This window comes from Chelon labrosus, assembly GCF_963514085.1.
Source record: "Chelon labrosus genome assembly, chromosome: 13".
NCBI classification, from domain to species: Eukaryota; Metazoa; Chordata; class Actinopteri; order Mugiliformes; family Mugilidae; genus Chelon; species Chelon labrosus.
This window is the reverse complement of record NC_140346.1, coordinates 26,210,980-26,227,098: the sequence shown is the minus strand read 5'-3', so window position 1 is coordinate 26,227,098 and position 16,119 is coordinate 26,210,980. Positions and strand designations below refer to the sequence as shown.

Genomic DNA, 16,119 nt, shown 5'->3' with positions numbered 1-16,119 from the left:
GGCATTCATTGGTGTGGATGTTACTTAGACATGTAGCACCCACCCAGACCAGACCAGACCAGGCACCCCCCACCCACTCCACAGCAATGACACCGCCATCCCCAGCAGGATGCAGCCTGACACAGACACACACACAAAAACACTTTAGGGACAACTCAACAACAACATGAAGAACAGCACAAGGTGTTGACCTGGCCTCCAAATTCACTAGATCCCAAACTGATCAAGTATCTGTGGGATGATCCACAGAGGCCCCTCCCCTCAAAGACCCCCCCACTAACAACATCCTGTTGCCAGAAACCACAGGACACCCTCAGAAGTCCCATGTCCATTCTTTGGACAAGGGAAACCTACACAATAGTAGGAAGGTGGTCATAATGTTAAGCTTGATCTGTGTATTTGCTATTCATTCTCAGAGAGTTTTTGATTTTATTCCCAAAGATCAGTTCCTTCAGTTTTTATATTTTTCTGCAGCTCTACTTTTTTTAAATTTGTAATTTAAAATATTTATTACCGTACAGCTGGGATCAGCTCCAGCGCCCCGCGACCCTCCAGAGGACCAGCGGTTACAGAAGATGAATGAATGAATGAATTTATTACCGTTTTGATTTTACGCCTCCCTTGGATGGGCATTCCTTACAGGTTTGCATAATTTCTTTACGCAGCTTATCAATTCAGATTCATTTTATTAATCCTACAGTCAGGCTCCAGCTGGAAATGAAATAGCAGTAGACTATAGTACCGTAGACTCTTCTTATTGACTCCAATCAGATTCTGGTTCTTAGACAGAGAAACAAAGGAAACACATTTACAGAAAAAGTCAATATTACAAATATGATAAAATAATTAGTCTTATTTTATTCACCCCTAACACGTGAGCTAAAATCGACCCAAATAATTACGCTGGACATCAGCTCAAACCCGGCTTATTCACACGACCCTCGCCCCGGTCCAGACTACTGAGCAGTGACTGACGTCCAAACAGAGCCACAAACAAGACGGATGACTCAGAGCGGCTAAGTCGGTGATGGATGACTGAATGAAGCTGAAACACTGGCTCTGACAGTCTGCTGGTGTTTCTCTTGGGGATAAGGGCACCTCTTTTGGGGACACCGGCTAGCTGGAAGTGATGAATGTGTTCAGAACAGAGCTGACTGAAGGAAGTGACGCCGGCTTAAAAATGAAACGTTATCTTGTTCTTTTAAAGGACAGTAGTGAGGAACGGAGGGTCCTCACGGCTGAAGGCCACAGTGACCGCTTAGTGCATGAATGAAACGATAAATAAAACATGCATACAGGTTTTCAGGGCATGCATAAGTACGTTGAGTTAATGTAGTTTTGGCTCCTGTGGATGTGGATGGGGAATAACAGTCAGCAGTCACTCTGAAGCTCTTTATCCCTGGATTTATTCAACTTTGAGGAAAGTTTCTGCGATCGTGACTCTTTTTTTGCACGTCAAAATCAAAACGGTGAGATTCTTCTTCACAGAAACCAGTGCACCAAGATGTTTTAGTTGCTACAGAAGCATTTCCAGGTAGAACTACGTCTCAGTGTCTGTAGAAAATGTATTACAAACAAGAACCACCTATGGAAGTGATTTCCTGTTAAACGCCTGCTACGAGCCCGCCGTTGATCCCTCCTGAAGGCTACGAGGCTGATATGGCGGAGCACTTTCCGCACACCCACTCTCTTCCTTTATTCCTATTCCTGTCAGTCTAATCAAATGAATGTCTAACAGGGTATTGTACATTTAATAGTGGTACTCTAGAGTCGGGGTAATGCGCCTGCTACGAATGCCAGAAGGACAAAAAAGGCCCTGCCAAAAATGCCACCCACGTTCTTTTCTTTCTTTTTTTTTTTTTTACTGTCATGGTTACTACAATTATTTTTCACATTTTAAGGCATTCAGCGGGTTCTCACCCAGTGTGACTTTAGTGTGAGTCAGCAGGCAGACAATTTAGTTATTGTGCAGTCTTAGACATGTTGGACAAAACTCCTTTTACTGGGACGCCTTCATTTTCCTGTGATACGCCAGGAGTTTCTTTTAAAGACGTACATTTTTTAAAAGGTTCTGCCCAAACTAGCAACTAGTTGGAATCGCAAACGTCTCCGCACAAAGGAAGCGGAGCTGCAGCTAAAAGGTTCCTGCACTGTCTCTGGGTCTGTAATTTAAAATGCAAAGGATTAGATAAGACAGTTATGTTCTCCAAACATGGCCTCCGTTGTTTTGATGTTGTCTCACTCCTGTGCTCGCTGTTCTGCAAACCAACGGCCGGAAACGTTTCATCTCGCTGTTTATATAACAGCTACATTTTTACAGCGTGCCCTGCAATCACTCTGATTGTAGGCTCCAATCACTCCAGGCCTATTATTTACCTGCAGATTGAACGTCATCTATTACGAGCGCACAACTGTGACTTTGACTCTGTGGTCACACTTTAAACATCAGAGAGCTACTGTTCAGATTCAGGAAATATTTCACTGATTTTCATTCACTCATTCATTTACTGTAACCGCTTGTCCTGTGAAGGGTCTCTGGGGGGGCTGGAGCCTATCCCAGCTGTAATAGGGCGAGAGGCGGGGTACACCCTGGACAGGTCTATTGCAGGCTTTTCTGGGGTAGTATTCTCCCTCTAGTTTGACATCTTGCATGTGTCCAACTGACTTTCAGGCCAGACTGGTAGTCATGCAAACGAGAGGATGCAGGAAATTGTATAAATCGATATTTGATCTTTCAAATGAATCGATTTGAACCTGAAAATCTATTTTCCTAAATCTGGATTTAAAGTGCAGTGACGCCTAAAAAGCATTCATTCATTTTCTGTAACCGCTGGTCCTCTGGAGGGTCGCTGGTGGGGCTGGAGCCTATCCCAGCTGTCATCCGGCGAGAGGCGGGGTACAACTTGGACACGTCTCCAGTCTATCACAGGGCTAACACAGAGAGACAGACAACCTTTCACTCTCACACCCTACGGCCAATTTAGAATCACCAATGAACCTAATGAGCATGTCTTTGAACATGCAAACCCCACACAGAAAGGAACCAGTCGGCCATGATGGATTAGAACCCAGAATCGTCTTGCTGTGAAACACCAGTCACTTCATTTTTTTGTTTTTAATTCCAACTTAATTTTGAGTGATGCACAGAGAGCGTGTTGTACATGTTGATAAATGTTGGTGCATTCCCACGCGGACTCAAGAACCTTCAGGAACAGTTTTTGACAAATTTAACTTCGTCTCACACATCACATTATGTTTTTTTTTTAAAGTTAATAGCAGCAGAGGCCATTTCTTAGAGAAGGGGGAAAGGAAGCGGTTCCATTCTTCTCTACTCTCCATCATTCCTCATCGTGGCTTCATATTCTCTACTGACACATTAAAGGACATAGAAAGCACAACACAAACGACAAGGGAATCCATGCTAATATTGAAATGATTAATGGCTGCCAAAGTAAACTGCAAACTTGTCCAGTTCCTACTGTGATTTTATAGCCTTGTAAGATTTATATTATATATAATATTTATATATAACAAGCAAGCTTCTAACAGAAAGCTTGCTTGTTGATGAAATGAAAGTCCTCGCTGGAACGGCTGAAGGATTAGAACCCAGAACCTTCTTGCTGTGATGCATCAGTGCTAGCCACCACACCTCTCTGCCACCCTTTCACTGATGTCTAGGAGCCTTAACTGTATTTATCACGTAGTCTGTGGCTATAATGAGCTGTATGTAACCGTGGCTTTAGTGAGCCTGTGCTGCAGAGACCCTGCACCAACAAATAAACAGTAAAGCTGTTAAATCATTACTTAGGCAATTCAGAGAAAGAACTTTGAAATAAACTGCAGCCGTAGCAGTTTCATCAGGTTTGGGTTTATTATGTGGCTCGTGCGGGAAACACTGCAAGCTATTCTGATCCTCTCCCTCCGCACACATACTGTACAAACACACACACACACACACACACACACATGCAGTCAGTTAGCATGTATCACATAACCAATCTGTGCTCCTCCAGCAGCTCGGCCTCGGAAAGCTCATCGCCATGAGGTCCGTGTGTGTGTGCGCACAGTCGAGCGTCTGTGTGCGTTTGTGTGTGTTCCTGATGGAATGAGTCACACCGTCCCTGCTCCTGCTGCGCCTTCATCTAACTTTTTTCAAAAAAAGGGAATCTAATGCGTCAATACGTCTGCTCTGGATTTGCCGCGATGAAATGAAAGTCCTCGCTGGAACGGCTGGGAACAAAGAGAAGGGATTTTCTTTTTAAAGCTGAACCAACACCGCAGTGATACTCTGAACACTGAATTATTACAGTCAAAGCTGTGATCCTGGATTCCACAAACACGGGGATATTACTCTCTGAAATAAAACAAAATGAAGAGAAACTCGTTGAAATGCCACAGTCTGGTTACTTGGACTTTCAGATTGAATTAAAGCGAAGCCAAACTCCAACTTCAGATCAGTTTTGGGTCCTAAAACCAGTGGAAGCTCTGTGCATCGCTGCAACAGCAGTGTCATAGATGCAGAGGCCTTTCCCAGCATGCATCGGCTAAAGGCAGGGAACACCCAGGACAAGTGGTCGGTCCATCTCACTCAGACAGTCCAACACATTCACACTGAGATTCACACTTCTGGGCCGTTTAGAGCGTTTAGTGTCAGTTTCCTCCCACAAAGACAGGAAGTGTTAACTGGCAACTCCAAAATGTCTGCGTTATGATTCTCGCTGTGAGGAAGTAGAACAAATACGCATGAATAATAAATACGGAAAAAAAAAAAAAGGCCAGGAACAAATATTTAGGGAAGCAGGTGAATATAGTGTGAAAAAACCTCTGGGTCTGAGTTGAGTTCAGCTCATCCAGCTGAATGAAGGGATGAAGGGATGAAGAGCAGGTGGCTTCAGAAAACTTCCAGCCTGATTCAGGTCCACGATAAGTTGCCCTAATTTCATGGAGCACGGTGACGGGAGGCAGCATGTGGCAGCTGGCCTGCGCTAACAGGGAATTTTATACTTTATATTATATAATGTTTTATATAATACTGATATTTCAGGCCGTTGTACACCGATCAGCCACAACATTAAAACCACTTACAGGAGGAGTAAATAACATTTAAACCATCTTGTGACAATTCAGTGTTCTGTTGGGAAACTTCTGGACCTGGTATTCATTGGTGTGGATGTTACTTAGACATGTAGCACCCACCTAGACCAGACCAGGCACTCCCACCCCATAGCAATGACACTCCTTGATGGTAGCAGCCATCCCCAGCAGGATGCAGCCTGAAAATGGTTTAGGAACAACAAAAAAAAAAACATGAAGCACAAGGTGTTGACCTGGCCTCCAAATTCACTAGATCCCAAACTGATCAAGTATCTGTGGGATGATCCACAGAGACCCCTCCCCTCAAAGACCCCCCCACTAACAACATTGTGTAGCCAGACACCACAGGACACCCTAAGAAGGCCCATGTCCATTCTCTGATGAGTCACAACTGTTTTGGAGGCACAAGGGAGACCTACACAATATTAGGAAGGTGGTCATAATGTTATGCCTGACTATGTAAAAGACATATAATCTGGCATATAATTTCAGCTGCTTCACACCAGGTTATTAAGCACATTAAACATTTTAATGATATCATGCATCCCGGTACTGTTGTCTACACTGACAGGTAGTTAGACTTTTTTATTTTATTAATCTGTGCTTCATCTTAAAATACATTTTAAAAAATAAACAACGTGAAGCCGTCTGCTTCCAGAACAATTATCATCAGTCTAATTAAAGCGGTCCTGGTCTGAGCGTCCCCCCGTCACATGTCATACGTGATGTCTCCGTTACCGACTGCCACCGCTTTATTTAGAGACAACACAGCAGAACAAATCAGAGTCATGTGGAGGACAATCGGGCTGACAGGTCGGCTGGTGGGACACTGCACCGGGAGAGAAAACCAGTCACCAGCGTTCAGACTCCCTGCTCCCTGAAGACGGCTACATATTCTATCCTCCTGTTATTGATAACGGGATTCAGATTGAAATCATTTCTATCGGACTCGGACTGGGCCGAGCTTCAAACCACCTTGTGTAGTAAAGAAAGTAAAGCTTTGAAGCCAAAAGATAAGATGTACTGTACGCTGCTGCAGCTGTAGAAAAGAAAAGACGTCCTGAGGCAGTCAGGCTTTAGTTCCCCCGCTTCTGCTGCTGGATCTGTAGTGTGTGTGCCACTAAGAGATATTTCTTAGCTTACCAAGTTCAGGATATTTATTTTCACCTGTTATTTATCCTCAGAAATTAAAAGTTTGAGTTGATTTTACTCATGCACCTAAACTCCAAGAACCTGTTGCATTATATTAGTTGCTTCTAAAGTCAAATGCATTTCAGTACATGTTCCTCGTTGTCATCCAGTTAGATTAAGAGCATCAGACTTGAGTTTAGACTGAGAAACAGATGACTTACACTAACACACAAACAAGGCACCTGGAAAAAAAATATGTTGCTTACTCCTGCAATCAACCGAGTCATTTTTCATAAGAGCTTTCAGCATAAGTTGAAGTGCACCGCGTCCAAAAGAGGTGTTCCTTTAGACGGACTGTCGCCTTTCAACGTGTTGCAAGATTATGTTCTTTTTAAAGAAGTCAGTGAATCCTTCCACACACACACACACACTCCTGACATTTCCTCTACTCTGATCACACCTGCTGATCTGAGCCCATGACAGCCCCCCCCCCCCCTCCCCACCAGTGCCTCGGCTTTCTATATTTGGTCAGCCGTACTCCTGCCAAGCGGATATTTCTCACAGATGCAGCGCATATAGCATGCACGGTTTCTCCGAACAACGGACCAAATGCGAGGCATCTGCGTTCTCTGACTGGTCATGTGTTCACTGTGTCCATGTGCAAAGGAGAGCGGAGCTTCACGGTGCTGGAGGCTCACAGGCATCTAGGAAACACTCACAGAAAAGCTCAGGCTTAAAGGAATCAGTGTACGTTTTTAAATCAAATTACTGCCTGTGAATTAATGCAGGTTCTGAATTCACTGTGACAGCATCGGGGGGCCACATATTTAAAAGATGACAGCCGCCGCAGGTTCAAAGAAAAGGATGCAGGTATCAGGGTAGAGGTAGAAAGAAGATTAAAGACTTGTCCGACTCATTATGCTACGAATCTCCTCCTACAACACTGAATTAAAATCCTTATGCTGAGTGACGACTGTTAAAAGATCAGAAAGACACATAATGAGCACATTGAATATTCATCAATGGCTGAAATGTGCAAACTTTGTAGTTAGAGTACATATGTAGAGGCATCTCAGTATAGGCGCTTAGCTTTTTTCAATATAAAATTAATAGAATTGATGTGTACACTGATCAAGCATAACATTATGACCACCTTCCTAATATTGTGTAGGTCTCCCTTGTGATGACTCATCAGAGAATGCACATGGGCCTTCTGAGGGTGTCCTGTGGCGTCCTGTGTTGTTAGTGGGGGGCCTTTGAGGGGAGGGGCCTCTGTGGATCATCCCACAGATACTTGATCAGTTTGGGATCTAGTGAATTTGGAGGCCAGGTCAACACCTTGTGCTGTTGTTCATGTTTTTTTTTTAGTTGTTCCTAAAGAGTTTTTGTGTGTGTGTCTGTGTCAGGCTGCATCCTGCTGGGGATGGCTGCTGCCATCAAGGAGTGGGGGGTGTCTGGTCTGGTCTAGGTGGGTGCTTCATGTCTAAGTAACATCCACACCAATGAATGCCAGGTCCAGAAGTTTCCCAGCAGAACATTGAATTGTCACAAGGTGTTATCGTCAATGTTATTTCCGTCATAATGTTGTGGCTAATTGGTGTACATCTTCCATTCACTAAAGCACACACAGGTCTAACATAGCTCTGGCTTTGTTATTGGACACAAGACTGGTTTCTGGGGGGGCGTTTTCTTTTGTTATTTCCTCCCAATTAACCCAATTTAGGCATAAGATGTGAGCTGAGAGGACGTACTTCCCCACTTTGAACACAGAGGGAACAAATCCAGAGCTCACCTTGTTTTAGACAGAGTTCAGGAAAAGGTTAGAAAGAGTACAGGTTAGTTCCACGTGCGGCTGTCTCTTTGTCAGCTTTCCATCTATAGGATTATTTGCACAAGCGCGCACGCTGCGATAATGTGCTGCATAACAGCTGCAGTTCCGGTGTAATGAGGTGCAGCACCACTACACAGCCAGCGTGATGCACTTTTCAGTAAATAATGAAACTGCAGGAATTCACATTTCTACATCATTTGGCTTATAAAAACATTGATATTATATGGAACTGCTGCTGCTGCTGCTGCTGCTGCTGCATGAGTGAATCACCTCCACTTTTTCCTCGGCAACGTGTCTGAAATCCATACATTCAACGAGGTACGGCAGGCCGCGTGCCAGACCACGGGAAGCAGGAGAAAATAAACGCTGAAACGTTTTCAGTGGGAGGAAACCTTAGAGAGCACACAACCCACTGCAGGCTGCAGTACATGTGCACACATGCGTACTGCGTCAGGCGCACAAAACATCGCACACCTTCCCATGACACAATCTGTGTAATACAGTCAACAGCAGACTCAATATATCTCTCTTTGAGCCAGTTCGTGTGTCGCAGGTCTTTATTTCAGTCCGTCTGCGTGATGGATAATAATCGGATCAGTGTGATTCGGCACAAACTCTCTGGACTCACATAGCAGGCCTACACCATGAAGAGGTTACAGGAAAATATGGTTCACCTGATACCCACCGGTGGTCTTTCTCTCTCTCTGCAGGACGGTAACATCTCAGATTTAAGAAGCAAGGTGAAAAGGTGTCTTTATAATCTCTGTCTCTGGGTTTCTATGTCTTTTACATTCTCGCATTTTCCAGAAGGTTTCTCTTTTGCATAAAAGCAGCGCCACGACTGCTTGGAATTCTTGGATCGGAATAGATGGACGTAAACAGCAGATGATAGCTTTTATTTTTATTTATTTATTTATTTTTTTTTAATGCTGACTGATTGTGCAACACAACCGATACGTCTTGGCCCCCTTCAATGTAATGATGGGGTTGGCAGATGTAAATGCATGTCTTGATTGCAGCGTTCATGTTTGTTGCCGTCTCCTGTAATGCAGAATTTAGTGTACACGCAAAAAAGTACAAATGCAAACCTGCAGGTGTTTCTATTTTTTTTCAGGTCAACATTAACTGCATCCTAAAATCACTTGGGGTCAACGGAAGAAAACAGGTAATTAAAAGATGCTAATAAGACAGTGAAGGTTTTAACCTTGGGAGTGATCTTCTAATTGCTCTGGATGGTGTAAAACCTATGCACGGACCGTTCCCTTTTATTCACCGACTTGTGAAGCAGACCATATGACAGCTGAGCTCGAGGAAAGAAAGAATGATCCAGGACACGCAGCAGGCAATTAGCACATATCTCTCCTAAACGCTGCACCCCCTGCACGCATCTCAACACTCATTATTGAGACACATTCTGCGTGATTCATCGCATTGCTGTTTGATTTACCAGCAGTCAGTTGTCAAGCGAGAATTCATTACGCCATTAGAATGCACGCTCCTCGTTCCTTCCTGGAGAATAAAGCATCAACATGCAATGCGATGCTTTCATTAGACGGTCATTTGGTTAATAGAGTCACTTTGTTTAAAGGCGGGATTAGCATACGAGATAATGAAGGTCAGAGAGGCCTCGACGACGCCGCAGCCTCCTTCTGGGGACGGACGTCAGCGTTCAGGCATTTTACGGGTCATGCCCTTCAACAGCACCAGATGATAAGAGACACAAGTGAATGGGCAAAATTAATTTAGCGAACTTCCACAGAAGAAAGAGGTCAGGTGCGTTTATCTGTTGTTGGAACATTTGTGTTGCTGAACAACAGCTGAGCTCCACTGACGAGAAAAAAATAAATAAATAAAAAATGAACTGCGGTTCGGGAGAAAGGAGCTTTCACACAGCTGGAGCAGATAAACATGCTCAGCACGTGAACTGTGCTCTCCAGCTACAACATCTCAAAAATGTTTCACAGGATTGTACAGGAAATAAAGGCTTCAGGAATACACCAGTCAGGCATTTGATCAGTTTGGGATCTAGTGAATTTGGAGGTCAGGTCAACACCTTGTGCTGTTCTTCATGTTTTTTTTTTAGTTGTTCCTAAAGCATGTTTGTGTGTGTGCCTGTGTCAGGCTGCATCCTGCTGGGGATGGCTTACTTTCACTATTAAACATAGTCCTGAGTTCTACTCTTGTTTGATTTCACCAAACGTTTAAGTGATCGCCGATCACCATCAATCAGGATTTTGTTCCAACCACATTTCTTCCTGGAAGACCTTGGTTCTCCACTTTCCTTCCAGTTTTTAATAATGCGTGGGACAGTTTAGAAACTACTAAAACTGGGTTAACAGTTTTAGTAGTTTCTTCAATCTCCTTTTCTCTGCTTGATGCATGCCAATGAGTTGACCCTTCTCAAACTTTTCCACGACCACAGGATGTGTCTTTAGACATGGTTGTTGAAGAAATGAGAAGCTACTCATTGCATCAGTTGGGGTTAAATAATTTGTTTTCAGCTGAAAGATAATCATCCATTCAAGATTTTATCCAATAGGAGGCTCCTGCCTATTTGCTTAGTTAAATCCAGGTGGAGACTTTTTTTTTTGGCCAGGCAGCGTACGAAAACACAAGTGTTTCCAGTGAACCAACCACCGATAAACTCTTGTCTCTATTACAGGTCGTCTATTGTGTCCTATTGGTGTTTTAGGCTTCTTAACGTTTGCCTCCTGCTCCCTTTAAATCCGTTTGTCTGACAGAGCGCCCTCTCTGTACGTCTGAATGAATTTATGTACAGACAGACAGTCAAAACCGTGCAGATTCAGTGTCGTCTGAAAGCACAGGCACAGACATAAACACAGCAGCGTGCATGCAGGTTTAAAGGTCACCCTATACAAACTACAAACCGACTGGAACACAGGCTTCTGAACACTTACTCTCACAGATGCAGGTAAAATGCATCTGATGTAGAGCTCAGAGTGCAGAGAAAACATTTCATATATTTAAAACGGTGCCTCCGATGTTTTAGATGTTGCATAGTCCCATTTATGCCACCGTAATAAAAATATAAAATAAAAGTCACACATAAATACGAATTTAAGATCCAGAAAAATCCCACATAAGGATCCAAGAGATGCGTATATGTGGAATAAATCGTGTCTCTGTCTAATTCCTATATAATAATCTTGTTAATGTTGCTCAAAATTTTACAGACAGCACCATATCATAACACTGCAACTATAAAATCCTAACAACAGCACAGAATCAGCTCGTTGCCAGTTGCTGACCGGCAGTCTATCTAAAGCTTCCCAGAATTCCGGAGCGGGTCACGGTAAGCCTCCACATCAGCCAGGAGGGGTGCTGCGTTACAGATGGTCAATGACAGAATTAACCGAGGAGCGGAGATCTGTTCGGAGCCCGGACTCTGCGCACATCTGGACCAGAGCAGGACACACACACAGTTAGAAGCAGCCAACACACACACACACACACACACACACACATAGAGAAGCCGAGGCGTAGAGGGGGGCCCCTGAGTAAAAGTCTGATCCGGTGGTGTAAAGCGGTCTGTGAACACTCGAACAGATGAAACCCCACGGATAACATCCTGCAACACATTTACCAGACGTCTGCAAGAACCATTATCACTTCCACATACCCTTGAGCTTTGAGCACATTACGATTAGGAATACATGGGTGCGCACACACACACACACACACCCGCACACACAGCAGCAGCACCTTTCTAAATACAGTATAAAAGGAGAACGGCATGTTTACATGACTGAATATGAAGCTGCACACACAGATAATCACAGCAGATACATGGATGACAAAGGCAGACATTTTTTAATTGTTTCTGGGTCAAACAAACAACGTGACCCTCGCTTTATTTTTCCTCGAAGCGCTATCTTTGGAGATTCCACTTTTTACAAGACAGAAAAAAAATCTAATTTCCTACCAAACATACTTCACACCTGCATCAAGTTTACTGAAGGAACTAGTTCCAGAGCGTTTCAGACAAACAGAAGCCGTTTAACTCACCATCTGTCATTCTTTGCGTCCTTTTACATTAACATATGTTTGAGTTGAATTCTCAAAGTCCGGGCTTCTCTGCTCTCTGCTCTATCGTTCCTCTCTCTGTCTTTTAAAAAATGCATACTGGCATAAGTGCACGACTACAACCTCTCACCTAGTTTTCCCCCGGGGCACTAGAGCCATTACCCATCATCCCCTGGGAACTTCTCGCCATCTCCAGCAGGATTTGTACAGCGAAACAGATACAGCAGGAAAGAGTGTAAGCTGGCAGAGTGGATGTGAGCTGGCATCTTGTTAAATTTCACCCAGGTTTTGTGTGTTTGTCTTTTCTGACACAGGATCTGCAGGATGAGTGTGTTTAACTTGACTTGTTAGTTCATGTTTAAAGATAAAACAACTTCAGCCTCAATCATCCACAAACATGCTCCTTCTTGTGCTTTACATAATCCAAACTAAAACAAACTCAACTATTATTTATTGAAGACAATCAGAGCCTGTATGAACTACCTACATACAAGTTTCTGCTTCTGTAAAAGTCTCGTTATAACTTTGATAAGCTCGTCTTCCTCTCGTTGCACAGGGAACGCTCGCACTTTTTGATTTCTGTCTCCCAGGCATCAGTGTTTACTCTTAAGAGAACGGCAAGAACAGGAGTCATTAAATATAAATTATTACTAGGACGGGAAAAAAATACTTTTTATTAGTTGTGAAATGTCTTTACTGCATTATGTGCAGCATAGCTGACTCACTCATGAAAGCAGGGAAACAGAAATATCTCTCTTATTCATCATTTAGTTTCTCCAGGACGCCCCACAAACCTTAGAAATTAAATTCTATGTTTTAAAATAAGCCTCAGTGACTAATACTTTCATCTTCCTGTTTGCACACAACAGCAGTAACAAACTAATTACTTCATTGGCTTTAATAGGGGGAGTAAAAGGAGCTATGGTACTCTTGAATTACTTCTTAAAGTCTTAAAATGTCAACTTATCACTTTACTGACATTAAAAAAAAAAGAGGACGTATTGCCTTGTGGTTGTCCTCCAGCCGCCTGTCGAGCTGCAGTTTATACAATATGTGAAGACGTTGAAGGAGTTCATTCAGTAAAAGGTCTTACACCGATCAGCCACAACATTATGACCACTGACAGGAGAAGTGATAACATTGACCATCTTGTGACAATTCAGTGTTCTGCTGGGAAACTTTTGGACCTGGCATTCATTGGTGTGGATGTTACTTAGACATGTAGCACCCACCTAGACCAGACCAGGCACCCCCACCCCATAGTAATGACACTCCTTGATGGTAGCAGCCATCCCCAGCAGGATGCAGACACAAAACGGTTTAGGAACAAAACATGAAGAACAGCACAAGGTGTTGACCTGGCCTCCAAATTCACTAGATCCCAAACTGATCAAGTATCTGTGGGATGATCCACAGAGGCCCCTCCCCTCAAAGGCCCCCCCACTAACAACATCCTGTTACCAGACACCACAGGACACCCTCAGAAGGTCCATGTCCATTCTCTGATGAGTCACAACTTCTTTTGGAGGCACAAGGGAGACCTACACAATATTAAGAAGGTGGTCATAATGTTATGCCTGATCGGTGTATACTGTATGCCCTAGTTTGTTTTTCCCAGAGGTAATTATGAAGTGTGTTGTGCCGAGTTCATTTAGAGATTGACATTTTATTTTCAGAACTAAAGACCTTGAATGAGTTCAGAATTCTTGAGATATTCCATAGCACGAATGGAACGAAGTACAGGCCAATATAATAACTGTCTGACACATGTACCTTAATGCACCTTAAAAAACTCACAAGTGACAAGGCAAAATTATTCCAAATACATTTATTACAGCTGATACTTTCACACACTTGTTGTTCTCCCAACGGGGGAGGCAGTGCAACAACAGAGACACCCAGGAAAACAAATCAAACGGACTTTAACATTGATATCAAACATATTCATTCAAATAAAACAAAACAAATGGAATCGATTTCCTTTACGTGTGGATTTAATGTCTTGTTCTGGCAGCTGGACTCGAGAGGACGCACAGTGCAAGCGGGACACCACCCATGATGCCTTCCTTCTCCCTGCAGACCAGACAGCTCACAGTGCTGGACGAATGTTTCAAATGTGCCGACGCGTGCGCCTTAAGCTCCTGTCTGGGAATGTGGCGTGTGATTTCGATTTAAATGTACTCTTTCCTTTACCCATCTTATTATATTAGACATTTTAGGATTGTTCCTGGAGACTGTTATCCATCCACAAAATGTTTAAGGTGTTACGATGCTTGGTTGTCAAAAAACTGCATATTTTCTATCATCCCGGCTTAGAGTAGTGAAACCAGGCAAAGCTGCCGCCGCTTCAAGACTGAAAGTGTGCAGACGACTGAGCTTTAAAGAGACTTTCTCAGCAGAGCCGCAGCGTCGATGCTCTGCTCTCACCGCCGGGTAAATACAGTCCCCGTCCTAATGAGGAGGAGGAAGAGCAAAGGTGTCTGGGGAGAAAAAAAAAGTAGCTCCCACAGATGATATGAGGAGAAATGAGAAATAATAATAAAAAAGGCGCTATTCCTTACATGCTAATCACGGCTCGTGCTGTGCAGTTGCGTCACACGGACCAAAAGAGAGGCAGGTGATGAAGCTGCTGCCAAGTTCGACTTCAACCCTGTTAATTCTTCCCAACTGCTGCCAGATGATTATAAAGATCAAAGCCCTTGACATTTATAATGATGACCCTCAAAAAGTGCAACGCATCAAAGATCTTTGAACGTTAAAATTAACGTGAGGGGGAATGTCATGAAAATAAGCGGGATTTTGTTTTTTTAGTTGATCTTTGGGGTGAAACCAATAAAATGAAGGATTTAAATCAAAGAGAAACTAAAAGAGAGTTCCACATGAGAACGAGGGAAGCTGTGAGCCCCTCATTCTTAATTCTTAACTATTTTCTTAGCGAACACTCTCTCCACCCTACCTCTCTCTCTCTTTCCCTCTCATCTATCAGCATCCCGAGATGTCTTTGGTTTTGTTGCGTCGCTGGAAGCGCGTGTCGGTGGGGTCAAAACCTCGTTCCGTAGCTCCGAACAAAGCCCAGCTGGGGGTCTTGGCCATGTAGTCCAAGGCCGAGAAGCTCCGCTGTCCTCCACTCTCCTCGTGGGCCTGGACCAGCTCCTGAAAACGCTCGTAGTCGATCCACGTCCACCACTTGCCGTCCACCTTGAACTGAAAGCACAGAGGGAAGGACGGAGAAACCAGGTGGTGGATGAGTACTCATCCAAGCAGTGATTACAGAGGATAACCATTCATTTATTAGTTAATAATACAAAAAAAAGACTTTTTTTGTTGTTGTCTGTGCAGCGCAGATCTGAAAATAGCATAGCTGCCAACCTAATGATGAGAAAATGAAATCTCTCAAACTCTATCATTTAGTAGCGTGAGATTTAGATAATTCCAGATGACAAACTATTAAAAGACCTACACGTATTTGATCTCTATGGCACATTGCACAGCCACTGGATGTGGTCAGATACAGAAACCTTGAGGGAATCGACGTGCAAACAGAAAAGTGTTGTGGATTTCCAGATGTGATCAAAAACAGCAGCTTCTCGCTCCACATCTGCCACCGTTTCGTTTCCTCTTTCTTTACATGGTCGCGGATTCACCGGCTCCACCTCCGTCCCTTCTCCCACCATCACTTCTTTTATCAATCACCGCCTCTTACTTCTTCACCCAACTCGCCAATCCATCTTACCGAAGAGAAAGAAAATAGGGCGATAAATGGACATGATGGAGAGAGGAAGAGGAGGAGGAGGAGACGCCCGCACAACCAGAGAGAGAGAAAGAGAGAGAACAGCATACGTGTTTGACAGTGAGAGAAAAGCCTCCAACAACATCGTGCCTGTCTAAAGCCGACTTGTTTTCCCAGATCAGTGCAGAGGGTGAAGAGCATGACCTCTACTTTCTCAGCACCGTGCTGATTGAATACCACGTTTCGACACAGAGGTGGGAAACACTGACAAGAAACAAGAGCAGGCAAA

At 43.7% G+C, this 16,119-nt stretch overlaps 1 protein-coding gene across 2 annotated transcripts in view; it reads right to left on the bottom strand.

Moving 5' to 3' along the window:
• Positions 1 to 13,656: 13,656 nt before the first annotated feature.
• Positions 13,657 to 16,119, bottom strand: part of tyw1 (tRNA-yW synthesizing protein 1 homolog) — a 71,858-nt gene continuing 69,395 nt past the window's right edge. For both annotated transcript variants that reach the window (XM_084559355.1, XM_084559356.1), the window contains one exon: positions 13,657 to 15,304. In XM_084559355.1, the coding sequence (XP_084415481.1) occupies positions 15,083 to 15,304 (222 nt within the window). In that variant the 3' untranslated portion in view covers positions 13,657 to 15,082. The remainder of the gene's footprint in view (positions 15,305 to 16,119) is intronic.